We start from the raw sequence: 16,621 nt of genomic DNA on the forward strand, positions 1-16,621 counted from the left end.
AACATCCTGATGATGACTTTTGTTCCTCTATCTTCAAGTCATACTAAGGGTGGGAATTCTCTCTTCATTCTTGATCATTTCTCTGAACCATCCAGGAATTTCATGCAGAGCTACAGTTATTCGCCAATCACATATGGAGGACCTAGAGGTGCGTATTATACGAAGTCATCATCAAGGCGAACTGGTGTAGATGGGCTTGTGGAGGAATCATCAATTTTGGCATCAAACGGCGATAAAGATCGAAGCAGCCACAGAAACCAAAATACACAATTATCGGTTGACATTGCTCCAGAGAAGTGCCGAGTTCAGTGGACAAAAAGCCAAAGCTATCTTTTCATGCGACAAAGATCAATCCTTCCTGTCTGGGGGGCAGAAAGGAATCAATGTTGTTGAGTCAGAGGAACTAGAAGGCGCACACGCTGCTACGACTGACAAGAAACAAAACGAAAGTGAAGACGACAAATCGAGGAGCTCTGCGACATCAGAGGACAGTTACGAGAGGAAGACTACATCAAATCTTTGGCGGATGATGCTGTGAATAGGGTGACAAAGGGAGAGAAGATGTAGATAACGAAGACGAAGCGGAGACAAAGGAAGCAGAAGACTAGACCTCTGATCATCGGAGATGGCAGAAGATAGGAAGAAGGGGTCGAGAGGCTGCAGCGAATAAAGAAGATGACCTTGATCCTTTCCGTGTTCTGTAGTTTCCACCCAACACAAAGCCATGGATGTGACAAGGAGGAGAAGCTGACAACGAAGAACGCAGTAGAGAAGGATGGTGACGCCGAAAGCCGACGATGAAGCTGTTGTAGTATGAAGGAAGACGAAGCAAAGGGTAGTGACAATGATGACAAAGACAAAGGCGTCGAGTAAGACGAATGTGCTGAAGGGGCCATCTTGTAGTCAAAGAGGCCACTACAACGACAAAGGAGCTCTGTAGAAGATGACGGCAAGTCGAAGGGGAGCATGAACGATAGCTGAAGACGAAGCAGTGACAACAATGCTAAAGATGGACGAAGATGCTCAAGAGACTAAAGACAACGTAGCCGACCGACGAGAAGAGTCGACAAATGAAGAAGTAAGTGACGAGATTACAACAGCGGACTGGGAGAGGGGCAAACTCTGAAAATGAAGCAGGAGAGCAAGACGAATCTAAAGAGGAAGATCTAAAGAAAAATGTGGCCACGAAGAACTGGAGGCGTGGGCATTGCTGCAACAGTGAAGACAAAGAACGAAGAATGCCGTAGAGAATGGGAGAGTACTTGCGATTGGGAGAAGGAAAGAGAGCGAGACAGAGACAATGACAGAGATGAAGACAAAGGGGATGAGGACAAAGCTTTGCAAAGGACGAGGCAGGGTAGTTGGTTTACGAAAGGCAGAGCAGCATTGAATGTTAAAGGTTTAAAGCTTATTGAAAGCTTAAACGATGAGAAAGCTTAAGGTATGGAAAGCTCAAAGCTTTTTGAAAAGCAAAGGCATATTCAACGTAAGTGAGGATGTAAAAAGCTATAAAAGGAGAGGAGAGTAGAGAGTTAGGGGTCCTTTCCCTTCGAATCTTCTTGTCATCTTGTGAGAGAAGTGAGAGGAGGGTCGCATGTGAGAGGATACTCTTGGACATGCTATTTCCGAAGTGGAAGAAGTTAGACTTTGTGGTGTCAAGCATCGGCTCAAGGCTGTTAAGGTATGAGAATATAGTTCACTTGGTTTGTTGTCGAAATTTTGATACTTTCATTGTGAGTTATCTTGTTTCGTGTGTGGTTCATGGTGTATTGTCGTATATTTGAATTTTTTAAGTTGTGTTGTGCATTCGACGAAGTCAATTACCCAACCGGCATTCCTTAACATCTCGTTATTGGGTTGTGAGTGAGGCTTGTTCTCGATCACCACCCGCGTAACATCTCTTTTTTCGTGTCCCCACTGAGGAGTGCCAAAAATTTTTTGCCTTTGTTCGTGATTCGTGGATTGATTTCTTGTTCGTAATCGTTTTTGGATGGCTAGTTATTTTCCTGAATTTTATGGTAAAGAGGGAGAGGATCCTCAGCGATTGCTCAAAAAATTGAAGCTTGGATGTATTATCCAGCGAATAAATGACTCAACTCTGAAACTCCAAATTCTGAAATTTCAATTGTTAGATGAAGGTCGTAATGGGTTTGAAGATTATGAAAATACCCTTAGATTAAGAAATCCTCCTGTTCCTATGGAGTATGAAGCAACTAAGCAGGTGTTCCTTGACCGTTTTAAAGAAACTGAGACTTCCCATGACCTTTGGAGAAAAATAGAAACTTGCCAAAAGAGAGAAGACCAGACCATTGAATTTTTTGCCATAGAGTATGCTAGACTTTGGGATCGTTGGAATGTATCTTTAGGCCCAGGAGAGAGAGCCCTGGATGTGTTGAAAATTAAAAATTTCATTGAAAAATTGCAAGGAGAGATGAGGACAAAATTGGAAATCAAAGAACCCAGTACTTTTGATGAAGCTATAATGATTGCCAAAGAAAAAGAGAGAAAATTTGAGAAAATTAAAAAAAGAGAGTCATCTAGAACACCTATTAACAATAGAGACCAAACTTGGCAAAGGGACAAACATAATTATCAAGTTTTAGCAAGACAAAATGCTCAATTAGCACCAGAAATTGAATATCAATTATCTAGACAAATGCAAAACATGAGGTTAGGAGCTTTGAGAGGTCAATCCTTAGAAAGAGGTGATGGAGGACTAATGGGACAATCTAATCAAGAAAATTTGAGAGGTGGAAGAGGAGGAAATGGTAGAGGATATTTTTGTAGACCAATGGTAACTTGTTATTCATGTGGAGAGATAGGTCATATAAGTACAAACTTTCCATATCCACCTAGAGCAAGGGGGATATGTATCCTTTACCTCAAAATTTGCCTAATAGACAGAATGATTTTGGGATAGAAATAAAAAATGATTCTACTTCTTAAGAATCTAAGTTAAATGAAGAAGAGAAAGGAAAAAGTATCATAAATTATATTCTTTTAGAAAATAAAAAAAAAGAAACTAAAACAGTTGATGTTATGCCTGCAATTAAAAGAAGAAGAGATGCTAAGAGAGATGAACTTGAAACTAGTAAGGCTAGTGAGGAAAGAGGGAGAAACGGAACTACCTCAAGTTTTAACAAAAAAACAGAGTTTTTGGAAAAAATGTTAAGTCAAGATTTGACAGATGGAGAAAGAAAACAATATCATTCACTCATTAATAAATATCCCAACCTTTTTGCAACTTCATACTTAGAAATCGGAGGAATGAAAGGGGAAGGGCTAAAAATAGAACTAAAAGAAGATGCCAAGCCAGTATGTCAAAAGTTAAAACCCCTGACTTCAGAACAAATATCAGTCTTGAAAGAAGAAGTAGATAAATTGTTGCAAGCAAGATTTATTTATCCTGTAGAAGATTCAAAATGGTTAAGCACAATAGTTATAGCATCAAAGAAAACAGGAGGTTGGAGAATTTGTGTAAATTATAAGCCTCTAAATGCTATCACAAAAAGAGATCATGATCCACTTCCATTCGTAGAAGAAATCTTAGATTCAGTTTCAGGTTTTGAAAGGTATAGTGTTTGTGATGGATATTCTGGATATTTTCAATTACCCATTGCTCTTGAAAATCAAAAGAAAACGACTTTCATAATACCATGGGGTTGTTTTTGCTATAGAGTTTTACCTTTTGGACTTAGTAATGGACTAGCCTGGTATCAAGGGAGGATAAATAGAGGGTTAGCCCCTTATCTAGGGAAGTTTGTTAGAGATTTCATTGATGATATTTGTATTCATAGTACAAGATTAGAACATTGTGAAAAACTTGGAAAAGTATTTGAAAGATTGGATAGTTACGGTTGTCAGCTAGATCCAAAAAAATGTAAAATAGCCCAACCAAAATTGAAACTTCTTGGTCATGTAGTTTCAGAAAATGGAATAGAACCTAATCCTGAAAAAGTAGAAGCCCTAATAACCTTAGTATCTGCAGATACTAAAGAACTTATGACATTCATTCATAAGGTAAGATATCTATCAAGGTTTATTCCTTTGGCATCTCAGTTACTCTATCCGTTACAGATGGTAGCCAAGAAGGATCCTTTAGAGTGGACTAAAGAGGCTGAAGAAGTGTTTCAATAGGCGAAGGAAACTGTGAGTCATGCATCATCAGTTCAAGCACCTAATTGGGAAAATGAAATTTTTGTGAATCCTTCAGTTGGGGAAGATGCTATTGGAGCAATTCTAATGCAACAAGGAAGGAATTCTAGATATATGAGACCTATCTATTTCGCAAGTCGAGTGAAGTTGCAAATAGAAAAAACATATACAGAAATAGAACTGGTAATGTTAAGTGTAATATTTGCTTGTAGAAAGTTTTGGAGATATTTACTACCAAAATCCTTTACTATTTTAACAAGCTATACACTATTACCACATTTGGTGAATAACTCAAACTTATCAAGAAGAGTTGTGAAATGGATTGTTGAACTAGAAGAATTTCAATATAAATTCCAAGTTGAGGACTCAACTAGGGCTACAATAGCAGACCTTTTAACCTATAGAGGAAGCTCTTTTTTACTAAAAGGAAAATTTGGAGAAAAAGAAGAAGAAAAACCAGAAATAGAAAATTCATTTTTGATGTATTTTGATGGATCATATCGGAGGGTACACCAAGCATCTTCAGGAGGAATAATAGTTTATGATCCTCAAGGGAAGTTGATAAAAAAAGAAACAGTTAAACTTGAGGCAACAAGTAAGAATGAAGCTGAGTATGCAACTTTACAAGCAGCCATTATGCTTTGTCGAAGAATGGAAATTCGAAGGTTGAGAATTAGAGGTGATGCTTTACTATTAGTAAAGCAAATACTCAGAGTTTGGCAGATCAAAAATCCCAAATTGAAAAGGTTGTGTAATAGAATTCGAAGAGATTTAAAACAGTTTGAAGCCTGGAGTTTGAAACATATTTCCAAGGAAGAAAATCAGGAAGCTCACAATGCAGCCCAAGCAATTTGTCAAGTATTTGTAATGAAAGCAAATCTTCCTCTTTATAAGGGAAGAGAAGCTCTAGATTTGGAAGAAGAATTTTTGTTAACAGGGAAATACCTTCTAGTATTCAAAAAAACAAAAAATATGGGTTTTCAAGAAGAGCTGGAAGATATAAAATGGTAAACGATGTCCTTTATGCTAAAGGAGTGGATTTAATTTTAAGAAGAGTGCCCTGGAAAGAAGAAATATATCACATTCTAGAAACAAATCATGAGGGGGCATGTGGGGGACATTATTCTTACAAAATAACTTTACAAAAGATTTTAATTGAAGGATATATGTGGCCAAGTGTTCAAAAAGATGTTAATCATTGGTGCAAATCTTGTCATGAATGTCAAAGAATGAGTAAGAGAATATTAAAACCAGAAACAAGGAAATAAATTCTTGCATATGACATTTTTGAAAAATGGGGAACTGATGCACTTGGTCCATTACCACATACTTCACGAGGAAAAATATATATTTTGACATCAGTTGATTATCTTTCTTGATGGACATAAGCTAAAGTTGTAAAAAACAACAGAGCCATAGATGCGGAAAAATTTATCTATGAAGATATATTCTGTAAATTTGAAACACCTTTAGAGATTTTGTCAGATAGAGGACCAAGTTTTAAGGGAGAATTAATAGACTATCTTTGTGAGAAACTAAAAATAACAAAAAGTTTTGCTTCACCATACTATCCTCAATGTAATGGTCTCAACGAGCGATTCAATGGGGAGTTAATAAGAATGTTGTCTAAAATGACAAAGGATCGTCCCCAAACATGGGATATTGAATTGCCAAGTGCTTTGTGGGCTTATTGATTAGCAAGAAAAGAAAGTACATGTTATTCTCCCTTTAAATTGGTTTATGGAAAGGAAACCTTACTACCTATAGAGGTAGAAATACCGGCTTTAAGGATAATTGAAAAGTTGACTGAAGGAGAGGAAAAAAATTATTTCACAAAAAGGTTGATACAATTACAAGAAGCACAATTAAACAGATAGGAAGTGAGTGATCAATATGAGAAAAGTCAAGAAATTTTTTTACAAGAGATTAATAAAAAATTAAAAAACAAAAATATAAAAAAAGGGGATTTAGTTTTGAGATACAATAGTAAATTGGATCATACTTTTCAAAAGAAATTCCAAACAAAGTGGGAAGGACCATTCAGGGTTTCTGAAGTTTTAAAAAATGGAACTTATGCGTTAGAAAATTAGGATGGGAAGGCACATAAGCAAAGGGTAAATGGATATAGATTAAAGAAGTACATATCAAGGTTAATGACAATACAAATAGAGGAGTGGTCAGAAAAACAATTTCAACAAAAGAATAAGAAAACTGAATGGATGATAGATGTGGCATCATTCTATGAAAGTAACTGCTACACATGAATGCTTGAAAACTAACGGGAGGGCTAAATATGTCAAGTGTTTTTCTGAAAATTGAAAGCCCTAGTCAAATTATAGTTAGGTTTCATTTCTGCTAGCTTAGTTGTTTGCATGACAGTTTGTTTTGTTATTTTGTAATTGGATTTCTTGTGTGTGACTAGCATAGGATTTTTTTCTGTCATTCTGTTTGAATTATTGAGTGTGAAACTTGATAGCCTTGGTTGAGCTTGGTATTTTTTTGAACAGGATGAAGCTTGTGTTTGTCAATAGCTACTGAACATTGAGAAGTTGGGTATGTTTTCTTGTCGAGACTTTTGCACATCATAGGGATAATGGGTTCACGAGCACTTCACGTTGCACTAGTTGATGCACTGTACTCGGGGGTCGTCTCCTGTTCTTATCAAATACTTCCATACCATGGGTTGGGATTATGCACGTTTTGCACTATCATTGAGCACTAGAACGGCATGAGGTATGCTACAACTATATGCAGTAAATCTTAGATGCACGTGCACATGAGAGAGCACCTCTCATTGAGCACACACATTTCTTGCACACACCATTTGGGATGTTCATCACAAAGTTAGGAACCTCTAGTTGAGAGTGTAAGGTGGTTGGGAGAGTTCGAGGGTCGTGAAGGACGCCATCAATTGTGAGAAGGGTTGTTCATATTTGGTCAACATTTTGAGGGCCATCATTTTTCTAGAGTGATTGTGAATCTTTTTTAAGAGAGTTGAGAGGTGAGGAATTTTAAATTAACAAGAAATTTTGTTTGCATTTTGCATGATGCACGATCACATCTAGATAGGCTAGGCACAATTCTCCAATGCATGCATTATTTTGTGTGTAGCATGGATTGATTGATTGCATATCATGGATCCGACATTGCATATTTTTAGAATCATGTTTTGATTGGGCACGAAGTTCTATTTTAAAGAGCATATTTTGTTGCTAGGGCACATTGCATGAAAAACCATGTACATATGAAAGAAAAACCCAAACTTTGAAGAATCAAGAGAGAAGTCAACCTAAGCTTGAACCTTTGATCTAAGAGAAGAACTTTACATTCAAGCAGGAGATGGTTAATAAGAACCATGTCAAAATATGGGACAGGTTGCAGGTTATCGGCCCTCTTTTGGTATTCATCCTGATTTGAAGATGCAGAATATGAACGGAAACATGCGGTAGCTAGGATCTCATGATCCTTTTGTAGGATTTGGATTTGGAAGCAAAAATAGTATCATCTCTGATTTTTTTTATTAGGATTCTTTTGACCATCCATTCTTTACCTGGCCTTTTGGGAGTTTTTTTCCAGATAGACAGTTTCTTTAAATCATTTAAAGGTCATGTAGGGATGCCTTCTCTGCATGGAAGACAAGCTGGTCAACAGGGAGATCACAGAGGTCCTGTAATTGAGGAGATGACTCATGATCAGGAGCAGTCAAATGGCTCAGTTTCTGACACCAACTGCAACCCTATTGTGAAACATCCTGATGATGATTTTTGTTCCTCTATCTTCTAATCATACTAAGGGTGGGAATTCTCTCTTCAGGCTTGATCATTTTTTTGAACCATCCAGGAATTCCACACAGAGCTACAGTTATTCGTCAATCACATATGGAGGGCGTGGAGGTGCATATTATACGAAGTCATCATCAAGGCAAACTGGTGTAGATGGGCTTGTGGAGGAATCATCAATTTTGGCATTAAATGGCGATAAATATTGAAGTAGCCACAGAAGCCAAAATACACAATTATCGGTTGACATTGCTCCAGAGAAGTGCCAAGTTCAGTTGTTGAGAGTGGAAAAAGACTAGTTTTGTGACTGATTTTTGTTGTTTTTGAGGACTCAATGATTGATTTTTTATGGATTTAGAGTTATGTATGATTGTTAAAGGAAGTATTTGAGAGTGTTTTGGATGATACTGATTATATTTTGGAAGTTCATGATGATTCTCAGTGGAGATATGAGGTTTTGTGATGTCCTGATAGGTTCTGATTGGTTATGTATACCTTCTGTATAGCTTCTGTTTTGTTTTGATTATCTTTTGTATAAAGCATCGATTGATGATTGATAAAGATTGAGATCTTTTGAAAGGTTATTGAATAGTTTTTGAGAGTTTGGAATGGTTTTAGTATGAGTTATGAGGTTTTGATGAGCTTCTGTAACCCTCTGTAGACCTTCTGTAGAGCCTCTATCTCTGCTTTGTCTCTATACTGTAACTATACTATAGCTGTTATGGTGTTGTACTGTGACTATTCTATAGACCTTCTGTAAGTGTTCTGTAGAATATATGTGTGAATTTGGAAAAGTTTTCTAATCTTTGGAAAGGATGAATCTAAGTTCAAAAGAGCTAAAACAAGTGGAAGAAACAACTGCTGAAGATTGAAGAGAAGACTAAGTGACAGTGACAGTAGTGAGTTGTGAAAAGACACTGTAGTGGCTCTAGTGACTCTTCATATAAAACATACCTCTTGGGAGGTGCATCCACGACCTAAGAAGGACTATTGAGGGTTATTATGAGAGCATTGTAGTGAGGATATGATGTATTATTGATAGAGAGAGAGAGTCAGAGATAGTCAAATCTATCAAAACAATGTAACTGTATATGAGAGATTGAGAGAGAGAACTATGAAGATATTGAAGATGAATAATATGTGATTGATTTCCATTCAAAAATGGTGTATTCTCTTGTGTTCTTTGTTATACTGAAGAATTTTGTGAAGATGTTGAAGATTATGGTTGATTCTATCAAATCCGTGGGAGAAATCTACTATGATGCTGCGTGAAGAATTGTTGTTTTCTTTGTTTTGATGATCAAAAGAATGAAATAAAAGCTTGTTGATGTTACAAGATAGATTTTCTTGCAAGAGAATTCCCTTTTCCTTGGTGTTTCTCTTGGGGCTCCATCAGTGGAAAAAAATCCAAAGCTATATTTTCATGCGATAGATAGCAATCCTTCCTATCTGGGGGGTAGAAAGGAATCAATGTTGTTGAGTCAGAGGAACTAGAAAGTGCACATGCTACTGCAACTGAGAAGAAACAAAACGAAAGTAAAGAAGACAAACTGAGAAGCTCTACGACATCAAAGGATAGTTACGAGAGGAAGAATACATCGAATCTTTGGCGGATGATGTTGTGAATAGGGTGACGAAGGAAGAGAAGATGTAGATAACGAAGACGAAGAGGAGACAAAGGAAGCAGAAGACCAGAGCTCTGATCATCATAGATGGCAAAAGACAGGAAGAAGGGATCGAGAGGCTGCAGCAAATAAAGAAGACAACCCTGATCCTTTCCGTGTTCTGTAGTTTCCACCCAACACAAAGCCATGGACATGATGAGGAGGAGAAGCTGACAATGAAGAAGGCAGTAGAGGAGAAGGATGGTGATGCCGAAAGCCGATGATGAAGCTGTTGTAGTTTGAAGGAAGACGAAGCAAAGGGTAGCAACAACGATGACAAAGCCAAGATGGAGGAGAAGAAAAAGAATAATCAAGCGGTAAACACAATAATGACAAAGCACAATGAATCAAATCAATATGTGTTGATAGAATCTGAAATCCTTTGTCTGGCACTACTCAGAAATACTCTCTAGGCATTAGATCTCTCGGAGCTTCTTTGTAGAACAAAAATGTGGATAAAAAATAATAGCTCCTTCTCTGCTGCTCAGAATCCAAAACCGATGGCTCGATTGGCTTCAAAAGGGGGGTAAAACCCCAAGTCACTTTCTCACGGATCTCCCATATTACTTCTTCTTCTTTCAGTTCAAAGTGTAGTTTTTAGCCTATCAACAGTAATCGTGATGCACACAATTTTGTCAATCTTTCTTTTTTATGAAAAATCTCATAAGTGACTGAAAAAGTAAATTACTTTTTGCATGCCATCCTAATCTAGAATCTTTTCTAACTTTTTCATTTTTTTACAATAAATCATATAAAAATAAGACTAAAATTATCCAAAAATCTAGTATTTTTGGACCATTCATGCCACTCACACTAGTACTAATGACTCAGATCACATTGACTCTCTTGATCAATAAGAAATCTGGATGATGATGCATTCCATGCTTTTTCACATTGTCCACTTAGCATCACGACAATATGTGTCACATTCAATAAGTGAGTGTAGTCAGTGACTTGTCTTGGTTAGTCATACCCATGTGTGTGTAAGTCTCTTTCAGTGAGTATGAAGAAAGAATAATGGAAGAAAAACAACAAAATGAGCTAAGGCTCATCTTCTTCTCCACTATGTCTCTCTCCCTCTCTTCCAACATGGTATCAGAGCCTGAACACTTGAAACCTGAAGGCTTGGCGGTGGCCATTTGACATTAAGACATTAGATCTGAAGAAAATGTCACCAAAGGAGATTGTGCCTGTAGTTTTTTTTTTTGTAGAAGCCATATCTTTCTACATAAATGATTTTTGGAGAAATGACCCATGATTCCTAACCATTTTGACGTGATCTATAACTTTGAAGAAGCAAGTTTTTTCAAATTCCTCACAAATTTTGAGATATTTACCACAGTCCTGTGCATACTGGCTGTTTACTGCAATAAACAACAAGTGATAGCATTACATATCATTTTGGAGCTCTTGTCATTTGTATGACCTGACATATGTAAGTTGAATGCTTGGAAGACTAAAGAGAGCATTGGTTGCAACTGAGGATTGAAATTTGGAGATAAAATAAATGCCTTGACATCTACTTGGCTGGTCATTTATAGTAAATGCAGTGTATGACATTGTCTCTCTACACTCATGATCTCAAAGGAGTTGATTCCCTGAATGTCAGGAAGGTACCTGAATATCAGGTTGCAGGTTTTAGACCACATATCCTTTTCATTGCAGTAAGAATACATGAGATAGAGATATATTACTTGTAGAGTCTATGTATTGACTAAAATACCTACGGGTTATCCCATATGCTTGTGGATGTTTTTGAGGTTGTAAAGAGCTGAAATACCATGTTTCTTTGGTGCAGAAAATTATTGGAGGAAACTGTCCTGAAGTGCAGGAAACTATCTTGAATTGCAGGAAACTATCCTAAACTACAGGAAACTGTCTTGAATTGTAGGAAACTGCTCTGAATTGCAAGAAATTGTCCTAAATTGCAAGAAACTAGTCCTGAACTATAGGAAAAGGAGTTAGATAATTATAGGTTGTATACATCACTAAATACCTAAGTTGCAACTATGGAAAATGCTCAAGGCACTGACAATATCACTCAAATTGTGGGAGAAAGATGGACAACAAAATTTTTTCTTTATGAAATTTTCGTATGAAATTTTTTTTGGTTGGCAAAGGTTATTGGGGCTTATGTACAGGTGATGAGGTTGAGCCTAAAATGCATGAAAGGAATCCAACAAATGATGAGAAAAGGGCTCATAAGCTATGGGCTGAGAGAGCATGCAAGGTGTTACATTGGTTTTCCTTATGCATACCTGCGACACCCTAAGCCATAGGCTAGTCGTGGGGTCTAGGGAAAAGAGAAGTAAGGACAATGGTACATTCCTGTATATGATTAAATGGTACCTTGAGTGGATTTTGTGCGACATGTTTATATGTTGAGTGATGCATCGAGGGGCCAATCCCCAAGGTGTAGGAGAGTCGCAGAGGGGTGGCGGCATTCAGCCGTTGGAGGACCCCCTATGTGTGTGCTTCATGCCATTAGGCAATGTGTAAGGGACTCCCTCTGAGGAGTAGTAGGTGAGAGAAAAGTGGACTACAAACGACGTAATACAAACGCAAGACATTTAGGAAGGCAATGTATGTGTCATCAATGCTCCTGGCCGCGAGGCCGTGGGGTTGTTGAGCGCGTGAGATAGAGGTCCGGCTAGTGCACGAGCCAGTGCCGGCCCGTTCTAGGTTCCATCAGTGGTGCGTCTGCCGCCGGGAGCCGCTTAAAAGTGGCGGTCCACGAATCCTGGTTGTCTAGGGACCAACTAGCAATTTATGCCAAAGGATACTGAGATTGATCCATTATTTAACGATAAGCATCGTCTAGCAGAAATCCAAAAGCAAGAGAGAGACGAAAGAGCTAGGCAACGTGCTGAAATTTTTCTCCTAAGCGTAGTGGTGCTGAACCCTTATGAGGGAGTGGATCTAGTGGTCTTGGGACCACAAGCAGTAAGTTAGAAGAAGGTGGAAGCTCTAGTGCTCCCCTTCCATCCATAAGCCAGTCTACATCAAGTGCGGGAGGTGTAACCCCACCATCCCTTATTCCTAGTGCAAATCCAATCCTCATCATGACGCAGCCTATTGCAATTCCAGCAGGAACGATAGATTTGCCAGCTCTAGGTTACCCGCTACCCATTTTTAATGGGCTAGTTAAGGAAGATGCGGAACTCCACATTAGGGAGTTTCAAAAGCTGATGTTTAACTGTCGCATTCAAGAAGAAGGACATTTAATGATGTTCTTCAATATGACTCTCAAAGGAAGAGCTGCTATATGGTATCATGGTTTAGAAGCCGGAACCATATTGAATATTGATTCATTTTATGGAGCTTTTCGAAGGGAGTTTGCCCCTGAAAGGGGTGGGCAATATTGGTTGTGTGTACTCAACGTGACCCGCCAAGAACCACACGAGGATATTCGTGCTTATGCGAAGAAAATAAAAGAGGTTTTTCGTAAGTTGGACACCTCTATTCCTATCCCTGCAGCTGCCCAATTGCAATATTTCCTACATGGTTTGGACTTTAATATCCAATTGTAGTTGAGTAGTGTCCCCTTGGGGGATATAGATACTACCATTACACGAGCACAAGAGGTGGAATCCCGACTACAAGCAGCCTATGCTTCTCGAGGCAATTCGAATATGGGTTTAGTATTGGGAAACAATATGGCGATGGCCAATGGTAGTAGTGGCCAAGGGATAGCGATGACTAACCCTAATGGGAGAGGGGAACATGATGCAGAATGTCCCTTTATTACCAGCTCCCCCTAGCATGTCGATGCCTACGGGCAGTCAGATGGCTCCAAATTGTGGAGGCCAGGCAGTCAATTCTAATGCCATGCCTGTGGCTCAACAACCAGTGCCTAATCGAATTGTTAGGCCGATGGAACGACATGGTAATGACCAAGGCTATGAGTCGAGCGCTTCCAATGTTCTTGGCGAGGTTAAGGACATGATGAAGCATTATACCGACATGATTACGGAGCAGTATCGGCAAATAGCCATTGATGTCAACTTCCTTTAAAAACAACAAAATTTGATAGGAAATAGATACCCAGATGAGGGTGCACCGTCGAGATTTAGTTGCAAACGATGTGGTGGACAGCACTATCCAAGAAATTGCCCAAATGTTAAGTGTGACATTTGTGGAAAATCCGGCCATTTAGCAGCTACTTGCTGGAGTAAGATCAGTTCCCTCCAGCGAGGAAGTCGGCAACCAGGGCCTGTTAATCATCGTGCCCAAGGAAATGATTCCCAACGAGAAGATGGGCCTAAACAAATACTTCAACGACCAAATACTACAGTGGAGGAGCTACCAAGTGGTAGTGGGGTTAGTTTGATTGAGGCTATACGCGTTAACGATGCTGAAACCTCTAATCTGCGAGCTGTTCTTACAAGAGGTCAAAAGGGTAGAGAAGCCGACAAGGATAAGCCTGTCGACGGAAACCCTAAACAAGGCGACAAAGGGACGCAAGTTTTGGATCCTGCCATGGAAGGGGAATGGTCTATAACCAACTCATCAATGTAACATCCGGCCTACACATTGTTAGTAGAATACCAGGCAATGGAAAGAACTTTCTCATATGCTACTACAATTACAATCTCATTGCTAGGAATAAAAGTGTCCTACTAAACAACAAGTACAGGAGCAGCCGTAGCTATAGACTGTCTAGCCTCTCCACCACAATCCACTACCAATTTAAGATACTGATGTGTAAACAACAATATCCTATATCATTATGAGAGATGGATGAGCAATATCGCAATAAGAGAAGCAGATACAATCATCATTGATGAGATATCAATGTTGACACGAATAACATTTGATATAATAGTATGCCAAATAGTTAGCATTTGCTAAGGCTCTCTACTCAATCCATTTAGTAAAAATCTTGTGATATTCTTTGGTGACCTTGCACAATTGGCATTGATCTGAAACCATCGAATCGAGTTTTGCCAACAATGTCCCCACCAAAGAAGAAGGTGAAAGTTAAAAAAGAGGCAATAAAGCCGGTTCAGCGACCTAAAGAGCGGATGGTTTGGCGTGAAAAGCGAGCTCTATCGAACTATCATGAATTCGATCTGGCGAGCTCTCTTTGCGAAGTCAAGCCGGATGTGAATCTTTTACAACTTATTAAGCTTTCCCTAGGAGTACGCAAGGAATTCAGAAAGATCCTACGTACCGGGTATATCGTAGAACCTTTTGGTATTGCGCGAGTTGGTGATGACTGGTTCGAGCATGCTGAGAAGCATTGCCCAAGGGTTGCAGCCTATGTCGATGGGATATTAGTAGATTATGCCATTGTCGACACGGGATCATCTGTTAACATTATGAGTTCTGAACTGATGGAAAGGTTGGGTCTTGCGATCCAGAAAGATACCTCCACAATTCTCAGAATGGCAGATGATAATTTGAGATAGCCGGAAGGCTGCATTACTAAGGTCCATGTCACAGTTGCAAATGTAGAATGCTTGTTGGAATTTAGGGTGATTCGTTTTGCAGGCCGTCCAAGTTACCACGTATTACTCGGACGACCTTGGATCTTGCAAGCGGACTGCCAAGTAGATATACCCGCCGGTCGACTAATATTCGGCAGAGGTGCCCAACGTGTGGTGGTTGATGCTTATCCTGAGTCTCCGCAGAGTGAGAGAGCTCCTCTATCTTCTACAGAATTGGAGACATTAGAAGATTTATCTGCCAGTGAGACATCATCGAGTGATGAGTCTAAAGAGGGATCCACCACGGAAGACATCTATCATATTACTTTGAACGAGCCGATAGAGGGCCAAGATCGTATAAGAGATGCAGATGTTATCGAGCTAGACCTTGGTACGCCTGATGATTCGTGGCCAATCAAATTAGGTTCTATGCTTAGCACAGCAGAAAGGGAGGACTATGTGGCCTTGATTCAGGAATTCCGTGATATCTTTGCCTGGAGTTATGATGAGTTGAGGGGCATTCCTCCTAGTCTTGCTATCCATACAATTCCGTTGAAAGAGGGCAGTCGTCCTGTACGACAAAAAGTAAGGCGTATGCCTTTCAAACTAAGGGACGGGCTGTTTGAAGAGTTACAGAAGCTTCAAAAAGGGGGTTTGATTTTTCCTGTGCAACACACGGAATGGTGTTTGCCAGTTGTGATCAGAAAGAAGAAGAATAATCAAATCCGATTGTGTGTAGACTTTAGAGAGCTGAATAAGCAGACAGTTAAGGACTACTACCCGTTGCCATTTATTGACCAGATTTTGGATCAATTAGCGGGTAGGGAAATATATTCGTTCATGGATTGCTTTGCAGGATATAACCAGATGGCAATTGCAGAAGAGGACAAGTTGAAAACGACTTTTATTACTGTATTTGGTACTTTTGCATACCATGTGATGGCCTTTGGTTTATGCAATGCGCCTAGTTCGTGGCAACGAACAGCAGATAAGACATTCGGTGACATATCCCCTGAAGAGTTGAAGGTGTTTATTGATGACTTAAGGGCCACCACCGTGAGAGAAAGGCAGTTGATCATTTTAAGAAAATGCTTTGAGCGCTGTAGACAATTTTGCATCGCTCTAAACCCGCGGAAGTATGTTTTTGGAGTACCTTATGGGCTATTGTTGGGCCATGTGGTCAGTTCGGTAGGAATTGCGATAGACCCCGAGAAGGTCAAAGTTATAGTTGCCATGGGTCCACCACGCACTTCGAAAGAAGTTCATAGCTTTCTGTCTTCGGTTGGTTATTATCGTAGATTCATAAATGCCTTGGCAGAAAGAACGTTGCCGCTTATGAATTTATTGTCCTTTAGCTGTTCGTTTGTATAGGGTGACCCTTGTAAGGTAGCATTCGAGGATGTGAAATAAGAGCTAGCAAGAGCTCCCGTTCTAAAAGCACCTAAAAGAGGTGAGGTGTTCTATATATTCTCAGCAGTAGCCACCATGTATAGTATCAACTGCTGCTGTTTAGTCCAAATTTGGGAAGAGAAGTGGTACCACCCGATTGCTTTTGCTAGCCGAAAGCTGGGGATATCCGAAATCAATTATACCT

At 39.3% G+C, this 16,621-nt stretch overlaps 1 protein-coding gene across 1 annotated transcript; it reads left to right on the top strand.

Moving 5' to 3' along the window:
* The first annotated feature begins 3,267 nt into the window (after positions 1-3,267).
* On the top strand, positions 3,268-8,143 carry LOC148041418 (uncharacterized). Its single transcript, XM_087688115.1, is given in 7 exon segments — positions 3,268-3,713; positions 3,798-4,020; positions 4,138-4,934; positions 5,093-5,432; positions 5,434-5,469; positions 7,732-7,856; positions 7,969-8,143. Coding segments are annotated over 7 exon segments (2,142 nt in total).
* Positions 8,144-16,621: the final 8,478 nt, after the last annotated feature.

Source organism: Lygodium microphyllum, chromosome 1 (assembly GCF_053477565.2).
Source record: "Lygodium microphyllum isolate KBCC chromosome 1, Lygodium_microphyllum_v1.1.10, whole genome shotgun sequence".
Lineage (NCBI taxonomy): Eukaryota > Viridiplantae > Streptophyta > Polypodiopsida > Schizaeales > Lygodiaceae > Lygodium > Lygodium microphyllum.